The 24,459-nt window shown below is 31.3% G+C and overlaps 2 protein-coding genes across 2 annotated transcripts; both read right to left on the reverse strand.

The window, feature by feature from the left end:
• Positions 1-3,666: 3,666 nt before the first annotated feature.
• LOC127239211 (histone H4) lies at positions 3,667-4,155 on the reverse strand. Its single transcript, XM_051257251.1, has one exon. It carries the CDS (start codon positions 4,101-4,103, stop codon positions 3,792-3,794), a length of 312 nt encoding a protein of 103 aa, XP_051113208.1. The 5' UTR covers positions 4,104-4,155; the 3' UTR covers positions 3,667-3,791.
• A 7,929-nt stretch (positions 4,156-12,084) lies between these two features.
• Positions 12,085-18,362, reverse strand: LOC127239209 (calcium-transporting ATPase 1, endoplasmic reticulum-type-like). The gene is made up of 9 exons (XM_051257250.1): positions 18,089-18,362; positions 16,405-17,895; positions 15,996-16,068; positions 15,796-15,917; positions 15,130-15,411; positions 14,654-15,037; positions 14,290-14,399; positions 13,045-13,273; positions 12,085-12,971 (listed from the first exon to the last, which is right to left on the reverse strand). The coding sequence occupies exons 2-9, from the start codon at positions 17,827-17,829 to the stop codon at positions 12,396-12,398; spliced, it is 3,201 nt and encodes a 1,066-aa protein (XP_051113207.1). The 5' UTR covers positions 17,830-17,895; positions 18,089-18,362; the 3' UTR covers positions 12,085-12,395.
• Between the last annotated feature and the right edge of the window lie 6,097 nt (positions 18,363-24,459).

Raw genomic sequence — 24,459 nt, forward strand, 5'->3', positions numbered from 1 at the left:
ATAGAAGTAGCTCCCACAAAATAGTAGACAAAATATGATAAAATAGCGGCGGCAACATGTATGAAGTTGGTGGAATAATCCAAAATATTAATCGTTGGCTTAAATCTTTTTGAGTTGTATTATTTAATGTTTAATTTGTTTTGCATTAAGTATACTTTGTAAAACTGAAATATTGCTATTTTTAATTTTTTAATAATAATTATTTTTTTATTTTTTTAAAAAAATTATTTTGTAGGGACCTCTTTTTTTAAGTTTTTGCCCAAAATCTTCGATATGTCAAGAACGGACCTGGTACTTAGCATGTTTTTCTAAACTAAATTTTTCCTACGAATAGAGCAAATGTACAATGTAGTAATAGTTTGATGCACAAACATTATAGATCAAATCAGTTGCTCCAAAATGAACACTAAAACCTACTTTATGTAAGAAAATTCAATGTATATTCTCATATTTGAAACTTGTAAGAATTGACAATTTACTCAATACTGCAAACAATTTCACAAAGAGAAAGAAAAAAATATATACATATTAAAAGGTATAAATCAATTATGTTCCCGTATATTTGCAGCCCTGCAATTCCATGCAATAAAGACGAGAATTTTGTACAAATACATTGTTGTCTTGCAGTGAATTGTATATCAACAAAAAATGCAAACATGTCGAAACAAAAAAATATATATTTATTTTGTTTTAATTTTAGGAAATAAGAAAAATAAAACAAGGAATTGAATATAAGGAAATGAGCTATGTCTATTCACACAGCTGACTTATTAAAATATTACATTCATAATTGATACAATAACAACTATTATAAGTAAGTTTAGACATTGTGTTGGCTTATAATAATTATTATTAAATAAGTATCTTCTTGAACTAAATTTGGATTCAACATCAATATGCATTACACAGCCACATCGGCCTCCATATGAAATAGGCAACAGTGCCAATAAAGTATAAATCCAAAATTTCATCTCTTTTAAAAAATATAAAATTATATAATACTCCTGACGTCCTATAATAAATAATGTAGTACCATTTTCGGCAAGGGATCATCGGTTTAAAACTTACCCAGTTTAATCAGTTTAACCAATTATTTTATAACATCTGTTATGACTTTTTAATATTTTTTTAAAATAAAAAAATAATTAACTCAACTAAAATTATAATTTACCTCTCCAATATTTTATTTATTTCATTCCATTCCTATTAAACACTCCCACCCGATTTATTTTTTCTCTTTCAGCCCTAATCTTTTGACGAGAAAAATACTCCGATGAAGAGAAGAAGAAGAGGGGGAGGAGAGATGACGGCAGCTTCGGTGGAGCAGACCCCAATGGCTGGTGTCGCGGTCGACGACGAGTAGGAAAAAGGCTGAACAGCGGGCGGTGGCTTTGGCAGCGGTGCAAGGCGTCGTCGGGGGTGAATCGATGATCAATGAAGGGGGAAGAGAATAAGAGAGAGTTGTGAGGAAAAGAAAGAAATAGAAAATAAATGCAAGTTTGGGAAGTTTAATTTGGGAATTATAATGAAATTTGGGTGGCCGTCGGCATCACGAGAAAATTAGGGTTAGAGTGTCGATGATATTACGGGAGAGAAATTTAGATGGATGTGTTTACGAATGAAAGGAAAAATAAAAGATTGGAGGATAAAATTGTTATTTTAGTTAAATTAATTGTTTTTTATTTTAAAAAAATATTAAAAAGTCAGAACACATTTTATAAAATAATTGGTTAAACTGATTAAACTGGGTAAATTTTAAACCGACGATCTCTTGCCACCATTTTCATTTTAATATGTCCCATAACAAATATTCCCTTCATCCCAAAAGAGATATTTTATTGGGAGTTGACACGGAAATTAAAGAATAATAGTATTTAATTGAAAGTTAGTATAAAGTAGAATATAAATTACTAAAATGCCCTTACTTTCTTAAGGATTTTAAACTGTAAATTAGTGTAATAATTAAAGGTAGTTTGAATAGTATGAATAATTTTGTTAGTAGGACCACGGTTACTAAATAAGGAAACAAGACAATTATTTTGGGACAAACAAAAATGGAAAACCAAGACAATTCTTTGGGACAAAAGGAGTAATATATTTTTATATTTAATAAATTTTACTAATTTAATACATATTTAACAAACATAAATCAGTTTAATTAACTTTATATATATAAACGCACTTAAAACATATTTATTTCTATCTCTCATCAATAATCAAATATTTATATTTATAATTAAAATGTATATTTTTTATTTATATTATATAAAATTTTATTTTTACAAAATAATATTCATATTACATATATTTTATTAAGATATAAATATTAAAAAAATATTTTTTAATAAATTTTAAAGTTACTAACAATACCTTTTACATAAAAAAGTAATAAAATAATATTATAACATATTATTATCAACTAATTAAATATCATCACCTTAAAAATCATATACTTAATAAAAAAATACGTCATCTGTCCCAGGAAAGTTGTCTTATTTTTTTCATTTTCATTCATCCCAAAACAATAGTCATATTTCTTTATTTAGTAACCCTTTACAATAAAATTATTCTTATTTTTATAAAACTACCCTTAATTATTATTCTAACCTACTTTTTAAAATCCTTCAAAAGTAATTTAATCTTTTACATTCTATACAAGACATCTTTTATGGGGCGAAAGAAAGTATATTTAATAAAATGAATAGAGTATTATTTTTTTCATAAAACAAAAATTGCACAATATAACCTAAAAATAACAAAACTCTATTCTATTTTTATAGTGGAAAATAAAAGTATAAAGTCATCTACAATGAATAGCCTTTCTTTGGTGCAATTACTGCATATACGGAATTTTTACACTCCAACTCTATTTTTTATATAAAAAATAGTATTTGCTAAAGTGCACCATTTTTTGTGTTACACTATAACAATCTCATTTTATGGGGTAGGCTTTTTTTTTACATATTAATTCTTTTATTTATTATTTATTTTTTAATTTTTTTAAAATATAATATTAATTGTAGATATAAAAAATAGTTTAAAATAATATATAAAATAAAATATTTTGAAAAATATTATTTTTGAAGTAAAAAATAAAGTTGTAGATTAAAATAAAAATATTGTAACAACTATTTTTTTAAGTTAAAACGATATAAATAGAGTTTATGCATTGGAAATGGCCTAATAGAATTGAAACTCCAACTTTCAAATTTAACACAATAAACTGATTGATTAAAATTACTCTTGATAAAATTTTAATATTTTCAAATTTTTAAATATCCTTCAAACTTAATATGTCATATATTAGTTCTAACTATTAACAAATAATTTGAAATAAAATCAAATCAACATAGGCCCAACCTAGAAGATATCATCATGTTCCAAGCCATTCAAGTTAAAAGAAAAAATAACCTAAAACAAAATCATATCAACCTAAACTCAATCAAAAACAATTTGTATTGTTTTCAAAATTTCAAGTTGAGAAGTAAGTTTGGGTTGTACTCAAGTTTGCAAAATTTCTAGATTTTCTTAACAATCAAGAATGATGTCAGAAGGAGACTAAATGCATCTTAGAAGTGCTTGTGAACATAATGAATTTTCTTAATAATCAAGAATCAAATGGATCTGAATATATAAGTGCAGATCATAAACAAGAACAAAGCAAAATATCGAAACTAATGTATATCTCATATATCTTGAGTGATTTCCATATATTATCAAATCTAACAGCAGCAAGACAGTCAGTGTTGATACCAATATCCCTTAAAATGCACAAAAACAATGAACAAACCCTAGCCGCCGAATCCATAGAGGGTCCTGCCCTGCCTCTTGAGGGCATAGACGACGTCCATGGCGGTGACCGTCTTCCGCCTGGCGTGCTCAGTGTAGGTCACGGCGTCACGTATCACGTTCTCCAGGAAGATCTTGAGCACGCCACGTGTCTCCTCGTAGATAAGCCCCGAGATCCGCTTGACGCCGCCCCTTCTGGCGAGCCGGCGGATCGCCGGCTTGGTGATCCCCTGGATGTTGTCGCGCAGGACCTTCCGATGCCTCTTCGCCCCTCCCTTCCCGAGCCCCTTCCCGCCTTTACCTCGCCCGGACATCCTCCTCCTGCTATTTCTAGATTGGGAATTGAATTGTAAGAGACTTGACGAATGAATTGAGGCGGGTTTGATTGATTGTTTGTTTATTTATAATTTTGAAAGAGGGGTTTGCTGGTGGGGGGTCGATCCGGAAGGGAATGTGGGATGAATTTTCAACCGTTGGATTTTGTTTATTGGACGGTCTGGATGGGTCCTTCTCAAAAGGCGCGGATCGGATAGTAGTTCGAAAATTATAGAATGGGTTTTCTCAAACGAGCGAGGTTTTAAATTTTGTCTTTTTGGCGGGCGGACCAAATATATTGCACCTATTCTATTGTATTTTGTTTTTATAATTTTTTTGCTTTCAAGATATTTTTGGATGACGTTTGTAATCTAAATATTTGAAAATTAATTATTATTCATTTTATTGTATATACATTATGTAGTACACATGTCAAGGATACGTGGATACTGTTATACCATTTCTGTGGCAGATCTACGCCTATAAATATATGTACATGTACGAGGAATCGATCAATTAATTCTCATGTTTCCCTTACTCATTCTCTCTCCTTAGCATTTATCTTCCTATATTATAGATATATATATATATTATAATATATATAATTACTTATTACTAATATAATACTTATGCCTTATATAAATATATACAATTATATATATACATACACACGCTGCGAATATATATTATTATATATAATATATTACATAATATAAAATAGTGGTTAGCGGTAGAAGTAATTAATATTTCTATTGGATAATCCTATAATAATATCACAACACATTTCATCTATTATAATTATGCTAGATTTTTTATTGTATTTTAAATTTATACATAATTTATTTTGATACTATAAAAAAAAAATTGAAAAAAAAATCCTTGCTCATGTGGAAAATAATTTTATTTTTATTATTTTAAAAAATAATTTGTCACTATTTTTATCATATTATTTTAATAAATTTTCTATATTTTAATAAATTTTCTATAGTACCTTCACTTTATTTTTTATATATTCTACTTTTATATTAAAATATTGTTATTTTTTTAATTTTCATATTCAAGCAAAGTGACTTAAGTATTACAAAAGAGTAAAAATATAAAATACGGTTAGCAACATGTTAACTAATCGATTATGATAAATTACATCAATGGTGTGTTTGGCAGTTAGTTGTTAACTGATTTGATTAGCTGTTAGTAGTTAGCTGATTCGAGTAGCTGGTTTGACTAGCTGATTCGATTATCTATTTGTATTAAAATATTTCGTAAAATAGCTGTGTGATATTAATTGTTTATACGTAAAATGATGATTAATGACATTTTATATTTTATTTTCAAAATATTTAGTTAAATTTTTTCGGTAGATAGATTTTTTTAGAATTTTTATTATTAATTTTAAAAATTAAAAGAAATATATTATGATATTTATTTATTTCTTTTTAAAATATTTTTGAAGAATTAATGCAAGTTTATTGAGAAATATATATTATTTATTAGAAAAAATATAAATATAAAAAGAACAAAAATCATTAGTATATGTATTTTTATTATAATAGTTTTTTAATTAATATATATTTACATTAAATTATAATCTTAAATAAATATATTCATTTTTAATAAAAATATTATGTGATAAAAAATTCTAGTATATAAATGAATATATAATATTCATATTTTTATATTATCTTTATTCTAAAAATTTAAAATATATATATAAATAAGATAATTGTCATATAAAAGATAATTATTTTACATTTATAAACATAAATTTATAAGTTATACAAGAAAATATATCCAAATAATGAATAAATAGTGTAATAAAAAAAGACAAATTAATATATATGAAAAATTAATTAATTTTAAAGTAATAAGAAAAATTAAAATGAAAAAAAGCTAATCTAAAACGCTAGGATGTACCGCTTTTTCAAAATTAGCTTTTTGGACATAATAAACTAATTGAAAAAATTAATTTATCAAACACCAAAATTAGTTGATTTACTAGTCAAACAACTAAAAGTTCTTCAATAAGTTAAAAGCTCTTGAAAAAATTGTTTGTCAAACACCCTGTAAGAAATACCTTATGAGTCATGAAGTAATGACATTTCTATCAATATTGTGAACTCTGACATGACAGTTTCATCCGGCTGAAACTATTAATTCACTTATGATCTATCTTATGTCGTGCCTTAATTTTGCATATACCTTATGAGTCATGAAGTAATGACATTTCTATCAATATTGTGAACTCTGACATGACAGTTTCATCCGGCTGAAATTATTAATTCACTTATGATCTATCTTATGTCGTGCCTTAATTTTGCATACAACGAGCCAATCATCTCTTTTTCTACTCCTACTTAGATAACAAATACTCACTCCGTCCCGGCTACAGTGTCCATTTTATTGTAGATATGAGAATTTAAGATAAGTATAATTAGTAAATAATTAATAATGTATTAGTGAAAATAATTATTTTATAATAAAAATAATTTTAGATTAAAATTAAGATAACTAATCAATCTAATCAAAATTTAAAAAAATTAAAATTTTAAAATAAGATTAAAGTGTATAATTATTTTCCAAAAAAAAAAGTGACAGAATAAGTGGGAAAGACGGAAATGGAAAGATGGACACGGTAAATGGGACGAAGGGAGTATAATATACCTTAACGGTTTGTTGAGCGAAAATATATTATTCCTCTGATCGATACCATCGTTTAAAATTCACATCAACAAAATTATATTTAGCATACACTCGTTGTCCACGAATAGGATCGACCCATTAGCATTTAAACAAAAGAACATGCATTTCAGGACCTTCTAAAAAATTCACATGTATTATTTCTTCCAACTAACCATAGAAGTCGTCTTCAACAAAGGAATAATTGCATTATCGCACACATACCCCATAGTTCATAGTCTGGTTACCATCAACGAATTGCACTTTATGAAAATTGAATCTATTGACAGAATATGCTTCAATTGTTGTCACTTTATTCGATATACATCATGCTAGTGTTTTCAACAAAGGATCGTCTATACAATTTCGAGCATCTTGAATCTGAAATATAAAAATTAATATATCAAAAAAAGTATGTATAATGTTCATATTAAGACAAGATGTTGATAACTTACCTATGATTTAAACCAATTTAAGAAGTGCTTCCACACAAGTGTATCAAGATTCACCCTCTCGTTACTATAAAGATCATTCATTTGATCTTTAAATATACTGCATCAATAATTTCAAAATTTAAGATGAGAAATCTTAATATAAATGAATAAATTTACTTTTAAAAGATCACTTTTAAAAAATTTAAATATAATACTATAAAATTACCAAAAGTAGAGCTCCACTTCAGGGCAATTTAATAATATATGTCTCAATAGTATGTCGTTCTTGTGAGTTAAGATATCGAAACAATATCTTACCATCCAAATGACCAGGTTGATTGAAAATTGAGAAACTTAAATCCGAGACTTTCTCAACACCCTCGTTGTTCCTACTATTGCGAATATATTTTGTGTTGATGCTAGAATCAAAATAATAAGATGCCAATATTGTGACTTCCTCTACTAAATATACTTCGCATATAGAGGCTTCAATAGCTACCTTATTCTTTGGGTTTTTTTTTTGTTTTTTTTCAAATCGCACAAAAACCTTCAAAATAAATATTGAAATAATTAAACATTTTGTATTTACAATATTAACATACCTTTCAAAAGGATACATCTATCGATATTGCACAGGTTCTCCTATATGTGCTTCATATAGTAAATGAACCATAAGATGTTCGATTGAATAAAAAAGGCTTGGTGGAAATATCTTCTCAAGATTGCAAATTATTAATGGAGTTTTGTCCAGATCTTTCATATATTCTCCTTTCAATATAGGACTACACAATTGCTGGAAAAATAGACTAACCTCTACATTGGCACTCCATACATAATCTGGAAGCATCTTCTTGAATGCAATCGAAATCAACCTCTCCATAAATATATGACAATCATGATTTTTCATACCGCTCAAGTTAAACTCATTCACGTCAACACATCTGCCGATATCAGAAGCGTAGCTGTCAGGGAATTTCAATGTCTTAATCCATTGACAGATCTTCTTCATTTGTTCTCGACTTAATGTGTATATTTCTTTGGGCATAGTACCCGTATCTAGGTTCACGGTAAGCTCTGATCGATTGCATAAAACTTTGATATTCTTTTGAGAACTGAGATTATCTTTACTTTTTCCTTTGATTCTCATAACAGTATAGAAGATATTATCAAACACATTCTTTTTAATATCCATCACATCAAGGTTGTGTCGAATCAAATGAATTTTCCAATACGATAAATTTCAAAAATACTTCTGTGGGTCCACTTATGATTAGTATCAAATCCATGAGGCTTTTCAAAAAGATCATTTATAACACTATTAAATTGACATATTTGATACCAAATTTCATCTCCATCTCGCCTATGAGGCGGAGATGTATTTTCAACTAAATCTCTTTTAAAAGATTTCTTAACACGTCGATACTCCTGATCAAAGGGTAAGAATCCTCGGTGGCAATCAAAATAATCTTTCTTCCGTGTTCAAGTAAAATGTTCGAGTATTTTCCATACATATTGGACAACTAATAAGCCCAGTTGTACTCCAAAAAGAAAGCATACCATATGCTGGAAAGTCATTAATTGTCCACATATGTGAAGTTCTCATTCAAAAATATGTCTATGTAGAAGTGACGTATGATATTTCTTTTATCTCCCACAACTTTTTCAGCTCTTCAATTAAATGTTGCAAATACACATCAATATTACCTTTTGGATTTGTAGGGACAGGAATTATTAACAACAAAAATATATATTCACTCTTCATACACATCCCTGGAGGTAGGGGTGGACACGGTTCAATTATTTGCAAATATGCATGTATTTGATATCCGAACCGAAAATATTTACAGTATTTGTAAATAACTCGAACCAACCGAAGTTAAGAAAAAAATACATTAGAAAATAATTAAAATTCTAATTAAATAAAAAATATTTAAAATATTTATACTCCCTCAATCCCATTGAAAGGTTGTTATTTTCTATTTATGTCCGTCCCAAAACAAGATTATCATTTCCTAATTTAGTAATTGTACTACCTACCTAACGTAATAAATACTCTTCCAACTTACACTATATTATACAAATGTCATTACTTTTATATTACACAATACTAATAGGGGTATTGTTATCTTTTTTAATATAACACAATATAATACTAATATTAAAAAATATACGTGTAATAAGTAAACTGTAACCTTTCTACGGAACGGAGGGAGTATAAATTTTAAAATATAATAATATAAATATATTCAGTTCGGTTAACTGAATCAAAAAATATCAAAAACTGAAACCAAATCGAACCAAACAAATATCAAATATGCAGTATTTGTATTCGAACCGAATTTGCTCGGTTAACCAAAAATTCGGTTCAGTTCAGCGGTTCAACAGTTCAGTTCGATTTTTTTACCCACATCTACCTAGAGGTAAGTTATAAGGTGTGACAAGAATAGACCAACAAGAATATTGTTTTCCATATGAACCATTCGGACAAAAGTTATCTGCACATAATTCTAGCCGAACATTTCTCGCCTCATGTGAAAATTCAGTATGTACACGATCAAAATATGTTCATGCTTCACCATCACAAGTATGACACATATAACCATTTTCAGTATCATGTGTGAAATGTCACGTCATATATTCTAAAGTCTTTTTAGAAGATATAACCTCTATACTCTAGGGATTAATGGTAAATATCTCAATTGTGCAAAATGAACTTTTTTTCGTTGAAGCTTACTTCCTTTGGGTGCTTTATAATGTGAATACCCACAAAATTTGCAGAAGTCCATTAACTCATCTTCATTCCAAAACAAACATACAACTAATTTTTTAGCAATCAATTTAATAATTGGTAACCCTAATTCACATATCGATTTTTTTTTTTTTTTTTTTTTTGCATAATAACCCGATGGCAACTTATAGTTTGAAGGAAATATTTCACCTATAATTTGCAACAAATCATTGAAGCAATTTTGTGGCATATTATAATCATTCTTTATGCTCACTAAACGAACAACTGCAGATAATTGAGAATATGTCTCACAAATATTCTACATAGGACGATTAGGTGCACGTAGAACATCTATAAACTTGTTCAAGTGTGCACCATTGTTAGATTGTTTAAATGTGGCATCTATAGATGATTCATCTCCATTCGAATATGTATCTTTCCAACTATCTGCAATATCAGATTGCTCCAATTTATTGACGTCCCAATAATGTCAGGTAAGTATTCATTGCTTCCAATTTGAGTGATAATGATTATGTATTAAGTTATAACCTATATGAAGGGTGTGTTTGTTTGGGGGTTTGGATTTTGAGTTGGGATTTGAATAGTAAAAATTTTGAATTTGAATAGTTGTATGATGTGATATAAATAGGTGATGATGTGATGTTTTGAATGTAAAATTGATTTTTAGTATAATATAAAAAATAAAAAATAGGTGTTTGATTTGATATTTTTTAGGGGAAATTTTGGATGAATAGTGAGATTTGGACCAAATCTCTCAACCGAACACACCCGAAATATATTAATTATAACAAATACATTACGGGTGTGTTTGTTTGAAGGATTTTGGAGGATTTCCACTATTCATCCAATTTTTTTCCCCCAAAAACATCAAATAAAACACCTATTTTTCATTTTTTATATTATACTAAAAATCAATTTTACATTCAAAACATCACATCAAACCCTATTTATATCACATCATACAACTATTCAAATTCAAAATTTTTACTATTCAAATCTCAATCCAAAATCCAAACCCCCAAACAAACACACCCGTAACACCATCCACGATTTCACTATTAATTAATTTTTATTTTTGTGTTTTCACATATTTTTGTAAAACTTCCCTCCTCCAACTTTTTAACTTTTTGACTTTTTTTTTTTTTTCATTTTCAACTTTTTTTTTTAATTATTTTTTATTTTCAAGCGACGTTTTTAAAAAAAAGTCCATTCACCCCCAAATTTTTATGTCTTTTCAATCTATATACTATAAACACGTTTAGATTTTAATTTTTTTTTTTTCCTTTCATATATTAATAGCAATATGAATAACAATATATTCCAATATAATATATCCACTTTTGTTAACAACCTTTTTATTTAATTTTGTTGTTTAGATAATTATATGTATTTACCAGATATAATGATCTTTTGGTTTAAATTTATTTATTTTTATCCTCAATTTCAAAACCCAAACACTCCACCTTTTCTGCCAACAAAACTAAACTGAAAAATGGTACCCCGTTTTAAAGATTACAAAAATATAGAAATATACAACGTGTGTGTAATTTTATATTCTAAATAATATAATTAAATTCCTCCCACCAACAAATTAAACTTAAAAAAGGATACATAAACTTTAAAAATTACAGAAATAATCCTTTTTATTTTTATAAAATATATTTTTATAGTTTTTCTTCATTATTATGTATAATACGTAATAAAATATAATAAAAATTTCAGATATTAAATATTAAATATTTTCAGTTGAAACAAATTTCAATCATATAAAGGTAATATATGTATCATGGTGACTTGGAAAATAATAAAAATAGTTGAAAATTGGTAAAAACACAAAAAAAAAAAAAAAAAAAAAAAAATGTAATAAAGATGATAAAAAGTATAAAATATATAAAATTAATTTTTATAACTATTAATTTAAAAAAGATTTGGAATGAATAACTAATCAAATAGTAAACCGCCCGGACCTACCGTAAAGTTGCTCTTGCCCATCGTATGGTTTGCATCATAAAAAAGTTATATATATATATTGCTTTAACTATTAATTAAACATAATATTTTATAATAAAAAATAAATATTTTCACAAATAAATAATAGAGACAATAACACAATTGCCAACATGCAGTAAAACTTTGTTGTGCTATATACAAAAATTAATTAAAGGTAGCAATACTAAGCAGTACATGATAAGAGGGCTTTTAATATGTAAGTAAGTTGTCTTCGTCTCCCAAAAGTATCACCATTACCAACAAATTATCGATGTTAAGAATAGAATTCTCTAATAAGTAAGTTCCACGACAGAATGACTAGAACAGTTAAAAACGTAATATAACAGACACAGGACGAGGAACCCTAACTAAACCAGGCAGGGTAAGGTGGGGTTGGGTAGGGTAGGGTAGATACTCACCATTTGAATCCCATCCCGCCATCGTCACTCGCGCTTCGCCTTAGATAACGACGACCTCATACCTGACGCAGTCGTGCATCGCCCGACAAACTTGAGAACTTCATCGATTAGAATCACCGGAAAAGCGACAGCCACCACCAGCCACCACTCGTTCAGGCTGAGCGGCACAATGCCGAAGATCTGCGCGAGGAAAGGCACGTAGAGGATAAGGAAGTGCAAGGCAAACGACACCGACATAGCCAGAAGCAGCCACGGGTTGACCCACGGGGGCATCGACAAGAGGCTCCCGTCTTCGGACAGGGCATTGAGCGAATTGAACATCTCGATTGCGACAAGCACCGACAGGGAGAGCGTCGTCGCCTTGATTTTCCCCTCCTTGAAGTAGTCGCAGGGATCGCTGAATTTTATCACCTCCGCCCCCGCCGTGAACGGCGAAGCTGAGAAATTCTGCCAGGTCGGGCACTGCCCCCAGTTGGCGAGTTGGGAGTATGTTACGAGGCTGTGGCCGTCTCCGCTCAGGTCGATGCCGAGGAAAGATGACTGTGTGTACCAGATGACGAATATTCCCACTGTTGCTATGCCTACGTAAGATCCGATTACCTGCGGCAACAAGATAAGGAAAATGGTTTAAGTGGGCGTAGAATTCATTGAAAGGAAAATGATGAGTGTGTACCAAATAGCGAAACAGAATCCATGGATTTATCAATGAATCGTCGCTTTTTCTGGGGGGTTTCTTCATTATGTCCTTGTCGGGAGGATTAAATCCCAAAGCAGTAGCCGGTGGCCCGTCGGTGACCAAGTTTACCCACAGGAGCTGTACCGGGATTAGACCCTCTGGAATGCCTAAAGCAGCTGTTAAGAATATAGATGCCACCTCGCCCATGTTCGAGGAGATCATGTATCTGTGACAAGAATCAGAGAATAAAATTGCTATATTGTGCAGGAAAAAAGAAACAAATAAAATAGAATCAATATATCTTTATCAAATTCTTTATACAAACTTGAATAGTGTGCAAACCAAGTAATGTTCTAACTTCATAATTTTGTTTGCCGTAATAAATGGTATATTTCATCCCTCACACAGTAAATATGGAGCTTCATTCTACGTCAACAGCCGACACATACAATGGAAGTGAGACCAAGAAACATACCAAATTGCTATCCTTTACACAAATTACATAAATTAACTATAAACTTTAAATTGTATTCTTTTGTGGGTTTTACCATATTCTTTTTTCCCTTCAAAATTATCACATCAAACAATTACTTTTTTTTTTTTAATATTATCCTACAAATTTATTTTACATTCAAAACATCACATCAATCTCTATTAATATCACATCAAACAACTATTCAAATTCAACTTTTTACTATTCCAAAATTCAAACCCAAAAACTGAAACCACAAACAAACACACCAAAGCATTTGTTGTTTGACCTGAAGGTTATTTCCCTAACAGCTGACTCGTATCTCAGTAATAACTGGACAACATCGGCCACATGAATTAGCAAGTGCTCCTCTAAGCCATCAGCATGTTTCGCAAATACTGTTGACTGATTGACAAATAAATCAATGTGGCATTCAAATAAAAAACACCACTATCTAGCACGGCAACTAATTCCGGTGCTCATCAGTCTTTAGGGTTATAATTGGGATTGAAGTCATTATAACAATCCAATAGGCAAATATTTTAGCATAAACAAGCAATCCCAAAGTGTAAAACTTAATCTGTATTCTATCTATTCAAGCATTGACTATAGATAAAGTCCCAGAGTCGAGATAGAGTGACCTATTAGAAAAGTAGCTAAAAGTTGGGAGGTAGAAATGGTTAGAAAGCATATTTATTCATCAAAAGGGTGTAATGGAAAACATAATATAGCGAAAAATCAAAGATCACAGACTAGGAGAAAAGCATCACCTGATGAAGGCCTTCATATTATTGTAAATTGATCTACCTTCCCCTACGGCAGCAACAATAGTGCTGAAATTATCATCTGCTAATACCATATCAGAAGCTTCCTTGGCAACCTACAGAAAGAAAAATGAGCATGATAAGTTACAATGGATTAGGATACTGTATTGCATAAACACCGAGCATCAAAATCGATTGGAAGAAAATGTTGCATTACACTCAAAATATGTTCAACCACGTATATAAAAGGGTGAAAATGCAGGTAGTACCATCAAAATATAATTGGTGCAATATGACAAAAAAAGGCAGTATTTGATAACATGTATTGAATAATAGCCGATGCGGCAGAATAATTTGACCTACACAGTACCTCAGTCCCAGCAATGCCCATTGCTATACCAATATCAGCCAATTTTAGGGCAGGAGCATCATTCACTCCATCACCGGTCATTGCCACCACTTCACCAGAATCTTTGAGCAATCTGACTATTTCTTGTTTATGCCGGGGTTCAGATCTTGAAAACAGAAGCCCACCATTTTGATTTAAATGAGCTTCTTTATCCTGTTTAGAGAGATCCATAAAATCCCTCCCCGTTAAGCTCCTCGAGCTAATCTTTTCATGTTTTTCAAAAATACCTATTTCACGACAAATTGCTTCAGCTGTATTTTTATTATCTCCAGTAATAACAATAACCCGAATGCCAGCTGTTTTGCAATCCTCCAATGCTTGAGGGACCTCTTTACGAGGAGGATCCTAGATAATTTAAAAGAAGATAGCATACTCAATTACAAATTTCATAATTCCTTGGCGACTTAAACACAAGGTAATATGAAAATACAACTCACCCTCAAACCAACCAAACCAGCAAAAATTAATTTGCTCTCAATGGAGGAATAATTTGCAGTGTCCAGTAAGAGCTTATGAGCTGGATGGTCTTCATCACCGTTGTACGTGGAAAATTCCGGGAGGTCATCCCTATATGCAAAACCCAACACTCTCAGTGCTCTTGAAGACATATCATTAAGGCTATCCAATATCCCTTCTCGGTAAGTTTGATCAAGTTCTACAATGGAGCCATCCTGCAATTGCACAAATGAACTCCTCTCCAGCAATGTTTCTACTGCACCCTGCATAAGGCATCAGCTACCTCCATGTTACTGAGCATAAATGAAGCTTAAATGAGAGAAAGAATAGCTATGACTAAAAGACTCGTGTTGGCTGATTGCTAGTATCATTTACTGATTTTTTTTGTTGGGAAATCTGTTTGTTTGTGGCAAGCAGGGTAAGTGGTTTTTCACAATGTGACAAGCAAATACATTTTGTTTGTGCTCAGGAGACAACAAAATCTTTTGATACCATGGATAATCTTAGAAAATACCAAAAATGATCGCCAAATTGCACCCTCTTGAAAATAAATCAGAGATAATCATTTTCATTTAAGTAATACTCTGCAACTCATTAAATTCTATACTATTTAATTATAGATGGTGGGAAAGGGACAAAAGAACAACCTTCACAAGTAGTGATTTCTTGTTGTTTCTAGAATTCACAATGACTCCCATTGATTTCCTATCGCGATCAAATTCAAGGGTGGCAATCCGCTTCTCGATTTGGCTCCACGCATAGGAGCATCCTGACATGATTCAATAAGAAATCGCACATCAGTATCATAACTCACGAAAAAAATTCTGAGAGATTGAAGAAGACATACTTAAAACACCATCAAATCCTGAACCAGAGGTAGGGTTTATGTCATCTGGAAGGCCCATTTTCTCAACAAGAACCTGAAAATATAAAAAGGTCAAACGTGTGAACTTCACTAGCCATAAGAACCTCAAATTATTTCTTAGATAGTATGGACTAAAACAAAGTTTGCCCTGTGTACTATATCTCAAAATTGACCAGAGGAACAAAGTTAAAATAACAAATATCAGTCTGTTACTGCAACAAAAAAAATAAAAAAATACTTTCAACATTTCGGCACAGCTAAACTACAACACATTTCTATTGATGAATCATCAATTTGCATGACAACACAAAAATCTTGAATTATCAACAACAATGTTCATTTAGTGTTGTGTATTATGTAATTCTGGCTACTTAATTGTATTCATTAGTACCTTAAGAGCAGCCTCAGTTGGCATTCCATTGGCCACATAATGAGCAGATACATCATGTCCGGATTTTTCCACATCAGCATCATTACACAAAGCAGCAATCTTAGCAATCATTTGAAGATTAGAATCTAATTTTCTTGTTGACCAGTTCTCTATCTCTCCATCAGCTGGATCATAGCTAGTCCCTTGCACATTAAAAGATCGGATAACATTTCCCTTTGAACCCATAGCAACGAGCTTGGACACTGCCATCTGATTGGTTGTTAGTGTACCAGTCTTATCAGAGCAAATCACAGTTGTGCATCCAAGGGTTTCAACACTAGGCAACTTGCGAACAAGCGCATTCTTGGCAGCCATTTTCCGGGTGCCAAGTGCCAAGCAAGTTGTAATCACAGCAGGCAAACCTTCTGGAATAGCAGCAACAGCCAATGCTACAGCAATCTCAAAGTAATAAGTACACTTTTCGAATGAGAACTTGAAATTTGTAGGCCACCCGTCAACAAACTCCCACGAAAGGAAGTATTTCACATTAATCAGCCATACCAATGTACAGATTGCTCCAATGATTGCAGTTAAAGCCTCTCCAAACTCATTCAGCTTCTTTTTCAAAGGTGTATCATCATCGCCCTGGGACGCCTCATGAATTTGTGAATGCACCTTCCCTATCTCTGTTTTCATTCCAATCTCAGTCACCAGACAAATACAGTTTCCGTTCACCACAGTTGTTCCCGCAAAAACCATACACTTCTTGCCCTGAATGTCGACATCCTCTGCCACAGGCTTAGTAGTCTTACTAACTGCCTCACTCTCCCCTGTCAACGACCCCTGCTCAACTCGTAGTGTTGAGCTGATCAAGTTTAAAACTCTCATATCCGCGGGAATCTTATCCCCAACTCTCAACTCCACAATATCTCCCGGAACCAGCTCCTTGGCAGGCAAATTAGAAATCTTCCTTCCCTCACGAATAACAGTTGCATGCTCAGACTGGATCTCCTTCAATGCATCCAGTGCTTTCTCCGCATTGTTCTCCTGCCAAACCCCGACTACTGCATTCACTATCAATATCAAAAATATCACCAAAGGCTCGACAAATGCCGTGATCTCCTTTTCCCCGCCTTCTTCTCCGTCGTACAATGCTAACACAAAGGAAACCACTGCTGCCACCAGTAAAATCCTGACCAATGTGTCGTTAAACTGGTCAAGAATCAACCTAAAGATCGAAACCCCTTCATGTTGCTCCAATTCATTGAAACCATAGACCTGCCGCCGTTTCTCCACCTCATCCGCTGACAATCCATTCTCCCTACTCACTTGATACTTTTCCTCACAATGCGCTACATCTTTCGACCACGCTGGGTAATAAAACCCATTCTCTTCCTTATTAGCCAAAATTTCACTCTTACCATAATCTTCCCCTCCTTTCCCCATTATGAAAATAATTTTCTTAAAAAAAAAGAAGAAAGATAATCAACACACGCCCCTAAATCCAGCAGCCTGAAACAAAAGTTCTAAAAGCATTAGAAAGTCAATTCTTCACAATCGCTAAAATCCAAAATTAGAAATAACAAAGAACATGTAATGGAAGAACGCTTTCACACAAGACAATATCACAAACTCCACAATCGACAGTACAACCGCCCCATAGGAACCGCAAAAATTAATACCGAACATAATCCGAAATGATCACCTCGATTTGCAGTCAACCGCTCACCGATCAGTTGATTAGTGCATCAATCTTCAAGCAAGCCAATAGAAACCAGATAGCAAACTCACAGGAGGCTAAACTGCGGCCCACAATACAAATAGTGCAAAAAGACTGAAACGACTATCTCTGGAAACTACGGGCGTCCCGCCTCCTTGTCGCAGGCGATTGTCCACTTGTGAGGCAGTGGGGCGAGAGCTAGGTCCCCGTGCATCGCTCCTTGCTACGACTATTCGCCTATCGGTGTCAGAACGGGCTGTACCATTGATCATTTTGTATGTCTAGCACCTGGTAGGAGGCCGGATTAAATGGCCCCACATATTGGGCCGGGCCTGTCAGCTATAAGCCCAATAATTAAAAACACAATCTAGCTCCAATTCTCCGGGTGTGTTTTTTTTTTTTTCTTAATTTGCATTTTATTTTCAAAAAATTAATATATAACATATATTTATTATTTATATTACTTCTACAATTTTTAATATCTCAAAAAAAAAAAAAAAATTCTTTTGCCTCAATTTTGAAGTGTATAAAATAAAGATAATCTTTTAGATTTTACCTTATACTCACATTGTCTGGGGTTTAAACCCATGATCTCGTCCAACCTCTACACCATTAAGTCATTGTCATTTTTTACTGGACTTATTATAAATATTAAAAAATGATGATATGGCCCATGTTCACTGCAAGAAAATATTATTTTTGTAACGAGATTTTTTTGTCGTTAAATTCACTTTTTTCGTTACTAATGATATTAGAGACGGAATTACTTACTAATGATATTAGAGACGGAATTAATGATGGAATTAAATTAGCTATGTGATCTTTAGTGATGGAATTCCGTTACAAATATACTATTATTATTTTATTTTTTTTTAGTGGTTGCCGATGGTCTTAAACATTCATTTGACTTAGAGTCACTTTATTTTTTTACAAAGCCCATAAGAGTGTGTTTGGTTGTCTATTGGAATCGGTTCACATTATGCTTTCATTATAAGAGTGTGTTTGGTTTTGAATTAAAATTTCAAATTGAAACCATTACTTTTAATATAATATAAAAAAAAAACAAGTATATATACGTCAATTATCTATTTTTACAGACTAGTTTATAAAGTTAATCATACAAATATTATTTATTTATTATATTACATAAAATTTTATTTTCTATAAATTACCACAAATCTAGCCAAACAATATTTCTATCCAAACAATAAAATCTAAGTCTAACCATTAATATTAACAGCTAATTAACCAAACAAACCCTAACCCTTATCTGAATCATACATATGTAATATCCAAGAATCTCATACACAACAAATTAAACAACCAAGTTCATCTATCCATATCCAAATCTAGGGGTGTCAAAATAAACCCGACCCGAAAAATCGAATCCGTTCGACCTGAAATTTTTCAGGTTTGGGTATTTCGGATTTTAAAAAAATCAGTTCGACCGGAACCCGAAACGAAAAAAAATCCGTATCGTGTTCGGGTCGTGTTTCGAGTTGACCTGATAATTTGAAATATAAAAATCAGGTTAGGTTTTGGGTTTCTTTCGGGTTAACATGAAATTTTTATTATTATCATTTTAATTCATAATATCTATATTATTTTAAATATAAAAAATAAAATAAAATGAATTTTTTAGGTCAATTTAATATATATATTTTTTAAGTTTTCGGGTTTGTTTCGTGTCGGGTTTGTTCGGGTTTCGAGTCCAACTTGAAAGAATTCGTGTCGTGTTCGGGTCCAGGGTTTCAGGTCAGATTTCGAATTCGGGTCGAGTTCAGATTGACAGTTTTTTTTGTTATCCCCATGACTCAACTCGACACGAACACGACCAAAAAACACAAATTCACACCCCTATCCAAATCCAAATCCAAATCCAAAACCCTAATATCATGCAAACAACATCTTCTCTCCCAATATATACACACCACTTAGAACTAAGTCATGAAAATTATTGAAATAATCAAATTAATTAGTAACATAACATATCATCGAAAACATGAAAATATTCAAATCTAAGAACACAACTCGCGCCACCACTGCGGAGATAATGGAGACGATGGAAGCCTTGTCATGGATCAAAAGAACTCTTCCCGCCAATGTCGAATTCTACGACGACGGCGACAATGAAAACAATCCTCCGGCGTGGAAGCGGGTCAAATTCTCGACGGTCTTAAATGGGCCGGACGCCGACCGGGATTATTTCACGTCGCGCATGGTGGCTGCCGATCCCGACCGCTACGGCCGGCTCGGACCCGACCCGTGGGAGGCGAGGGTTAGGCTTTATCGGAAAAGATCGAAGTTCCTACGAAGCTATCCTTTTACTTATTCTGAAGAACATAGGAATCGGAAGAAGGATGCAAAAAATAAGGAGAAGAAGAAGACGAGTAAGAAAGTCGATGACAACACTGATAGCGATAGAGATAGCGGTGGCGAGAAGAAGAAGTCGATGATCGGAGCTTATTTCCGGCGGTGGATGCTGCCGTGCACGGCGGCTAAGGTTGGGGATTCGGGGAAAGAGGTATAGGATGTGTTTGTCTGTAAGTTTTAATTTTTGAGTTTGGATTTTTGAATAATATAAAATTGAATTTGAATGGTTGTTTGATGCGATATAAATAGTTGTTGATATAATATTTTGAATGTAAAATAAATTTGTAATATTTTTGAAAAAAAAAAGGAATTTGAATAATAAAAAGCTATGATAGATTTCAAAAAAAAAACCACATCCTTAGGGTTTGTTTAGTGTTTGGGTTTTGGAGGGATTTTAATTTGGTTAAGTAGAATATTAGATATATGTTTTGCTTGTTTAGGAGTTTTTGCAGATCTTTCGCTGTTTTAAATTTTATTTCAGAAATTTTTTTTTTTGTTTGAATTCAAATATTTTTTTGTCACTTTTGTTTCTCTAACTCCGAATCTTTTTTTTTTTAAAAAAAATAATTATATATTAAAACTAAAATATTAAAACCTCTAATATATTTCTACCAATTAATAAAATACTAGTACTATTATTTCTTAATTTACTATAAAATATCAAAATGGGACTTCTTACATATTTTTATAAATAAATAAAATACTATTATTTTTTAAACTATTACAAAATATCCCTTTCAAATGGGACGGAGAGAGTATCAAATTAAATAATATTTGTAGGCATTAAAAATTGAATGTCTAAATTAAATTAAATATTATATATTTTGAAAGAAAATAAAATTTCAATAATATAAATATATGGTATTTAATTATGCACATGTTAATTTTTGTACAATAATTATCAATCATTAATGCAAAAATTTGCTTAAAATGGAAGATACCGTACAAATATTACGTGCATAAATAAAGTCATAATAAATTTGATAGCAAAATAAATCAATATTGTCAATAAATGAAGTATATAAATTAATATCTTTCGAAAAAAAATGATATAAAGATCTTGGCGAGGAAGGTGCACAATCAAATTCGTAAGAATGGAAAAGAACATACGATGGAAAAGGAAAGATTATAAAATCTTCATATTGGCTAATCAGGACACGCCACGTGGCACCATTCAAAAAGGAAGCCAAGGCCACCCCTCCCCTATAAATAGGAGTCATGGCCATTTCAGCCAAGGCCACCCCTCCCCTATAAATAGGAGTCATGGCCATTTCATTTGACACACCGAAGTTACCTCGATGATTCAAGCAAAGAGGTAAATCTCTAGACTCTCTTTGTATTGTTGTTCGTGTCCTTCGAAGCGTTCTTCGTCGAAAAGTCATCGATTTGGACAAATGATTCAATATTGGTTGACAAATGGATGAAGTTAACGTTCTTCGTCGTATGTCCGAGTCGGAGGAAGGATCAAAGCTCCCAAAGCCATTGGAGAATTCGTTAAAGCTAAGGAAGAGCCTCCCAAGTCCATCCCAAAGCTTCAAGGTGTTCATCGCGTTCTTCACCAAAGCATCAACTAAGCCTTCTTCGATCCAAAAGTCAAAGGGACACGCGCACCAAAAGTGTTATGGAACACCAAATCCACCTCTTCAAGGATCAAAGTTACAAAAGCCGTTAAAGAATCCATCAAAGCCAAGGAAGAGCATCTAAAGTTCAAGCTTCGAGGTGTTCATCGCGTTCTTCACCAAAACAACAACTCAACTCTTTTCGATCCAAAAGTAAAATGGACACGCCGCCAAAAGCGTTATGGAGCACCAAATTCACCTCCTTAAGATCAAAGCTTCGGATCGTCAAAATAAACATCAAATCCAAAGCCAACGATCAAATCGCCCACACGGAGACCAAAGCCCTCCGAACGGCGGCAAAGCTAAACAAAAGATCAAAGTCGCGGATCGTCCAAAGAAGACATCAAATTCAAAGCCAACGATCAAATCGCCCACACGGAGACCGAAGCTCTCCAAAAGGCGGAAAAAGAAAACTAAAGATCAAAGCTGCGGATCGTCCAAAGAAGACACCAAATCCAAAGCAGATGATCAAATTGCCCCAAAGCTTTCCAAAAGGCGGCAAAGCCAAACCAAAGATCAAAGCCGCGGATCGTCCAAAGAAGATATTAAATCCAAAGTCGATGATCAAATCGCCACATGGAGACCAAAGTCCTCCAAGAGCGGCAAAGCTAAAGTAAAGATCAAAGCTTCAGATCGTCTAAAGAAGACATCAAATCCAAAGGCGATGATCAAATTGCCTACACGGATACCAAAGCTCTCCAAAAACGAAAAAGCTGAATCAAACATCAAAGCCTCGGATCGTCCAAATAGGATATTAAATCCAAAACCAATGATCAAATCGCCCACATGAAGACCAAAACCCTCTAAAGTCCGGCAAAATCAAACCAAAGAACAAATCTTTTCGGATCAAAGAAGCCATCGAAAATCAAGTTGGAAAATAAATCGACCCGGAAGGAGAATCAAATGACCCATTTAAAGAATATGACCCGCTTTAAATTCAAATCAAATATAATTTGTACAAATTTTATGTTTATTAAAAATAACACAATTTTTTGTCCACAATATTCTTATTTTTTGTATTATAAGAAAAATATTTTTTTAATATAATATAAAAACATAAATAATATATATAATGTAATATTTTTAAAATAATAAAATACTAGTTAATAATGATATTAAAAATTACAATCAAACGCCCCATATATTTTAGATTGCATAATGAAGATGTTTAGAAGGCTAAACAAACACACCTTTTAGACTTTCTTAACGTGTGTTTGTTTGGTTTTAAATTATAATTGGGCCATGGTGGTTCCGGTAAAAATTAATTATTAATTATTAATAAAATATTATATTTAAATTATGCTAAATTGTATTATTTTGATTTAAAATGTTAAAAGAACAAACTTTACTTCATCAAATATTAAATTAAGTTTCTTTTATTGATAAGTTCTTCAATAAATTAAAACTGATAAATAAATTATTTGCCAAACAGTCTCCAAATTTAATGGAGTGTATTCATTTGATATTTTATTAAATTTTTTCAGATTTAAAAAAATTTATGAATTTATGTGGATTTATAAAATCACAAAGTCTATACGGAATTTTTATAAATTTATAGAATTTATATAAATTTAGTAATATTATAAAATATTTTTTTATTAATTTATATAAAACAAAAGTTTGATAAATATAATAAATTTATAATTAAAGTTATTATATGTTATTATATTTTTATAAAATAAAACAAAATAAATATTAATAAATAATATATAATTATTAATAATATAAAAATATTGTAACATATTCCACTGCGGAATTCAAAGTATACTATTTACTATTTTGGTCTATTCCATTCTGAAATATCAATTTTCTATTTTTAGTAAAAATTATCATAAATTAATAATAAAATATTTTTAATTTTTACCTAAAAATACCATTACATGTACAATTATTTATTTACAGGCAAAATGTCAAAATTTTTTACACAATTCCACTAACTAATAACATATTATTATTTTTTAATCTATTGCAAAATCACAAGTGGCCTATTTTGGACTTGGACTTTGTTACGGACAGGAGAAAGTACGTAATACTAGGATTGTGTATATCATTCAATTTTATAATTTTATTATATTATCATTCAATATATCAATTTATTATTATTATTATTATTATTATTATTATTATTATTATTATTATTATTATTTATATAACTTTTTAAATAAAAATAAAGATATAAATAAATCAATAATATAATTTACGATTTTTGAAAAAAAATCAAAAAATTTAAAAAAATATAATCCATCGTTTTAACAAAAAAATATAAATATCTAGTTCAGTTTAATAGAAATGACAATATAGGGTTTGTTCGTTTGTAGGTTTTTAACAAAATTCTACTATTTATCCAAAATTTTCCCCCCAAAA

Source organism: Andrographis paniculata, unplaced genomic scaffold (genome assembly GCF_009805555.1).
Source record: "Andrographis paniculata isolate CXL003 unplaced genomic scaffold, ASM980555v1 Contig77END, whole genome shotgun sequence".
Classification (NCBI taxonomy): domain Eukaryota; kingdom Viridiplantae; phylum Streptophyta; class Magnoliopsida; order Lamiales; family Acanthaceae; genus Andrographis; species Andrographis paniculata.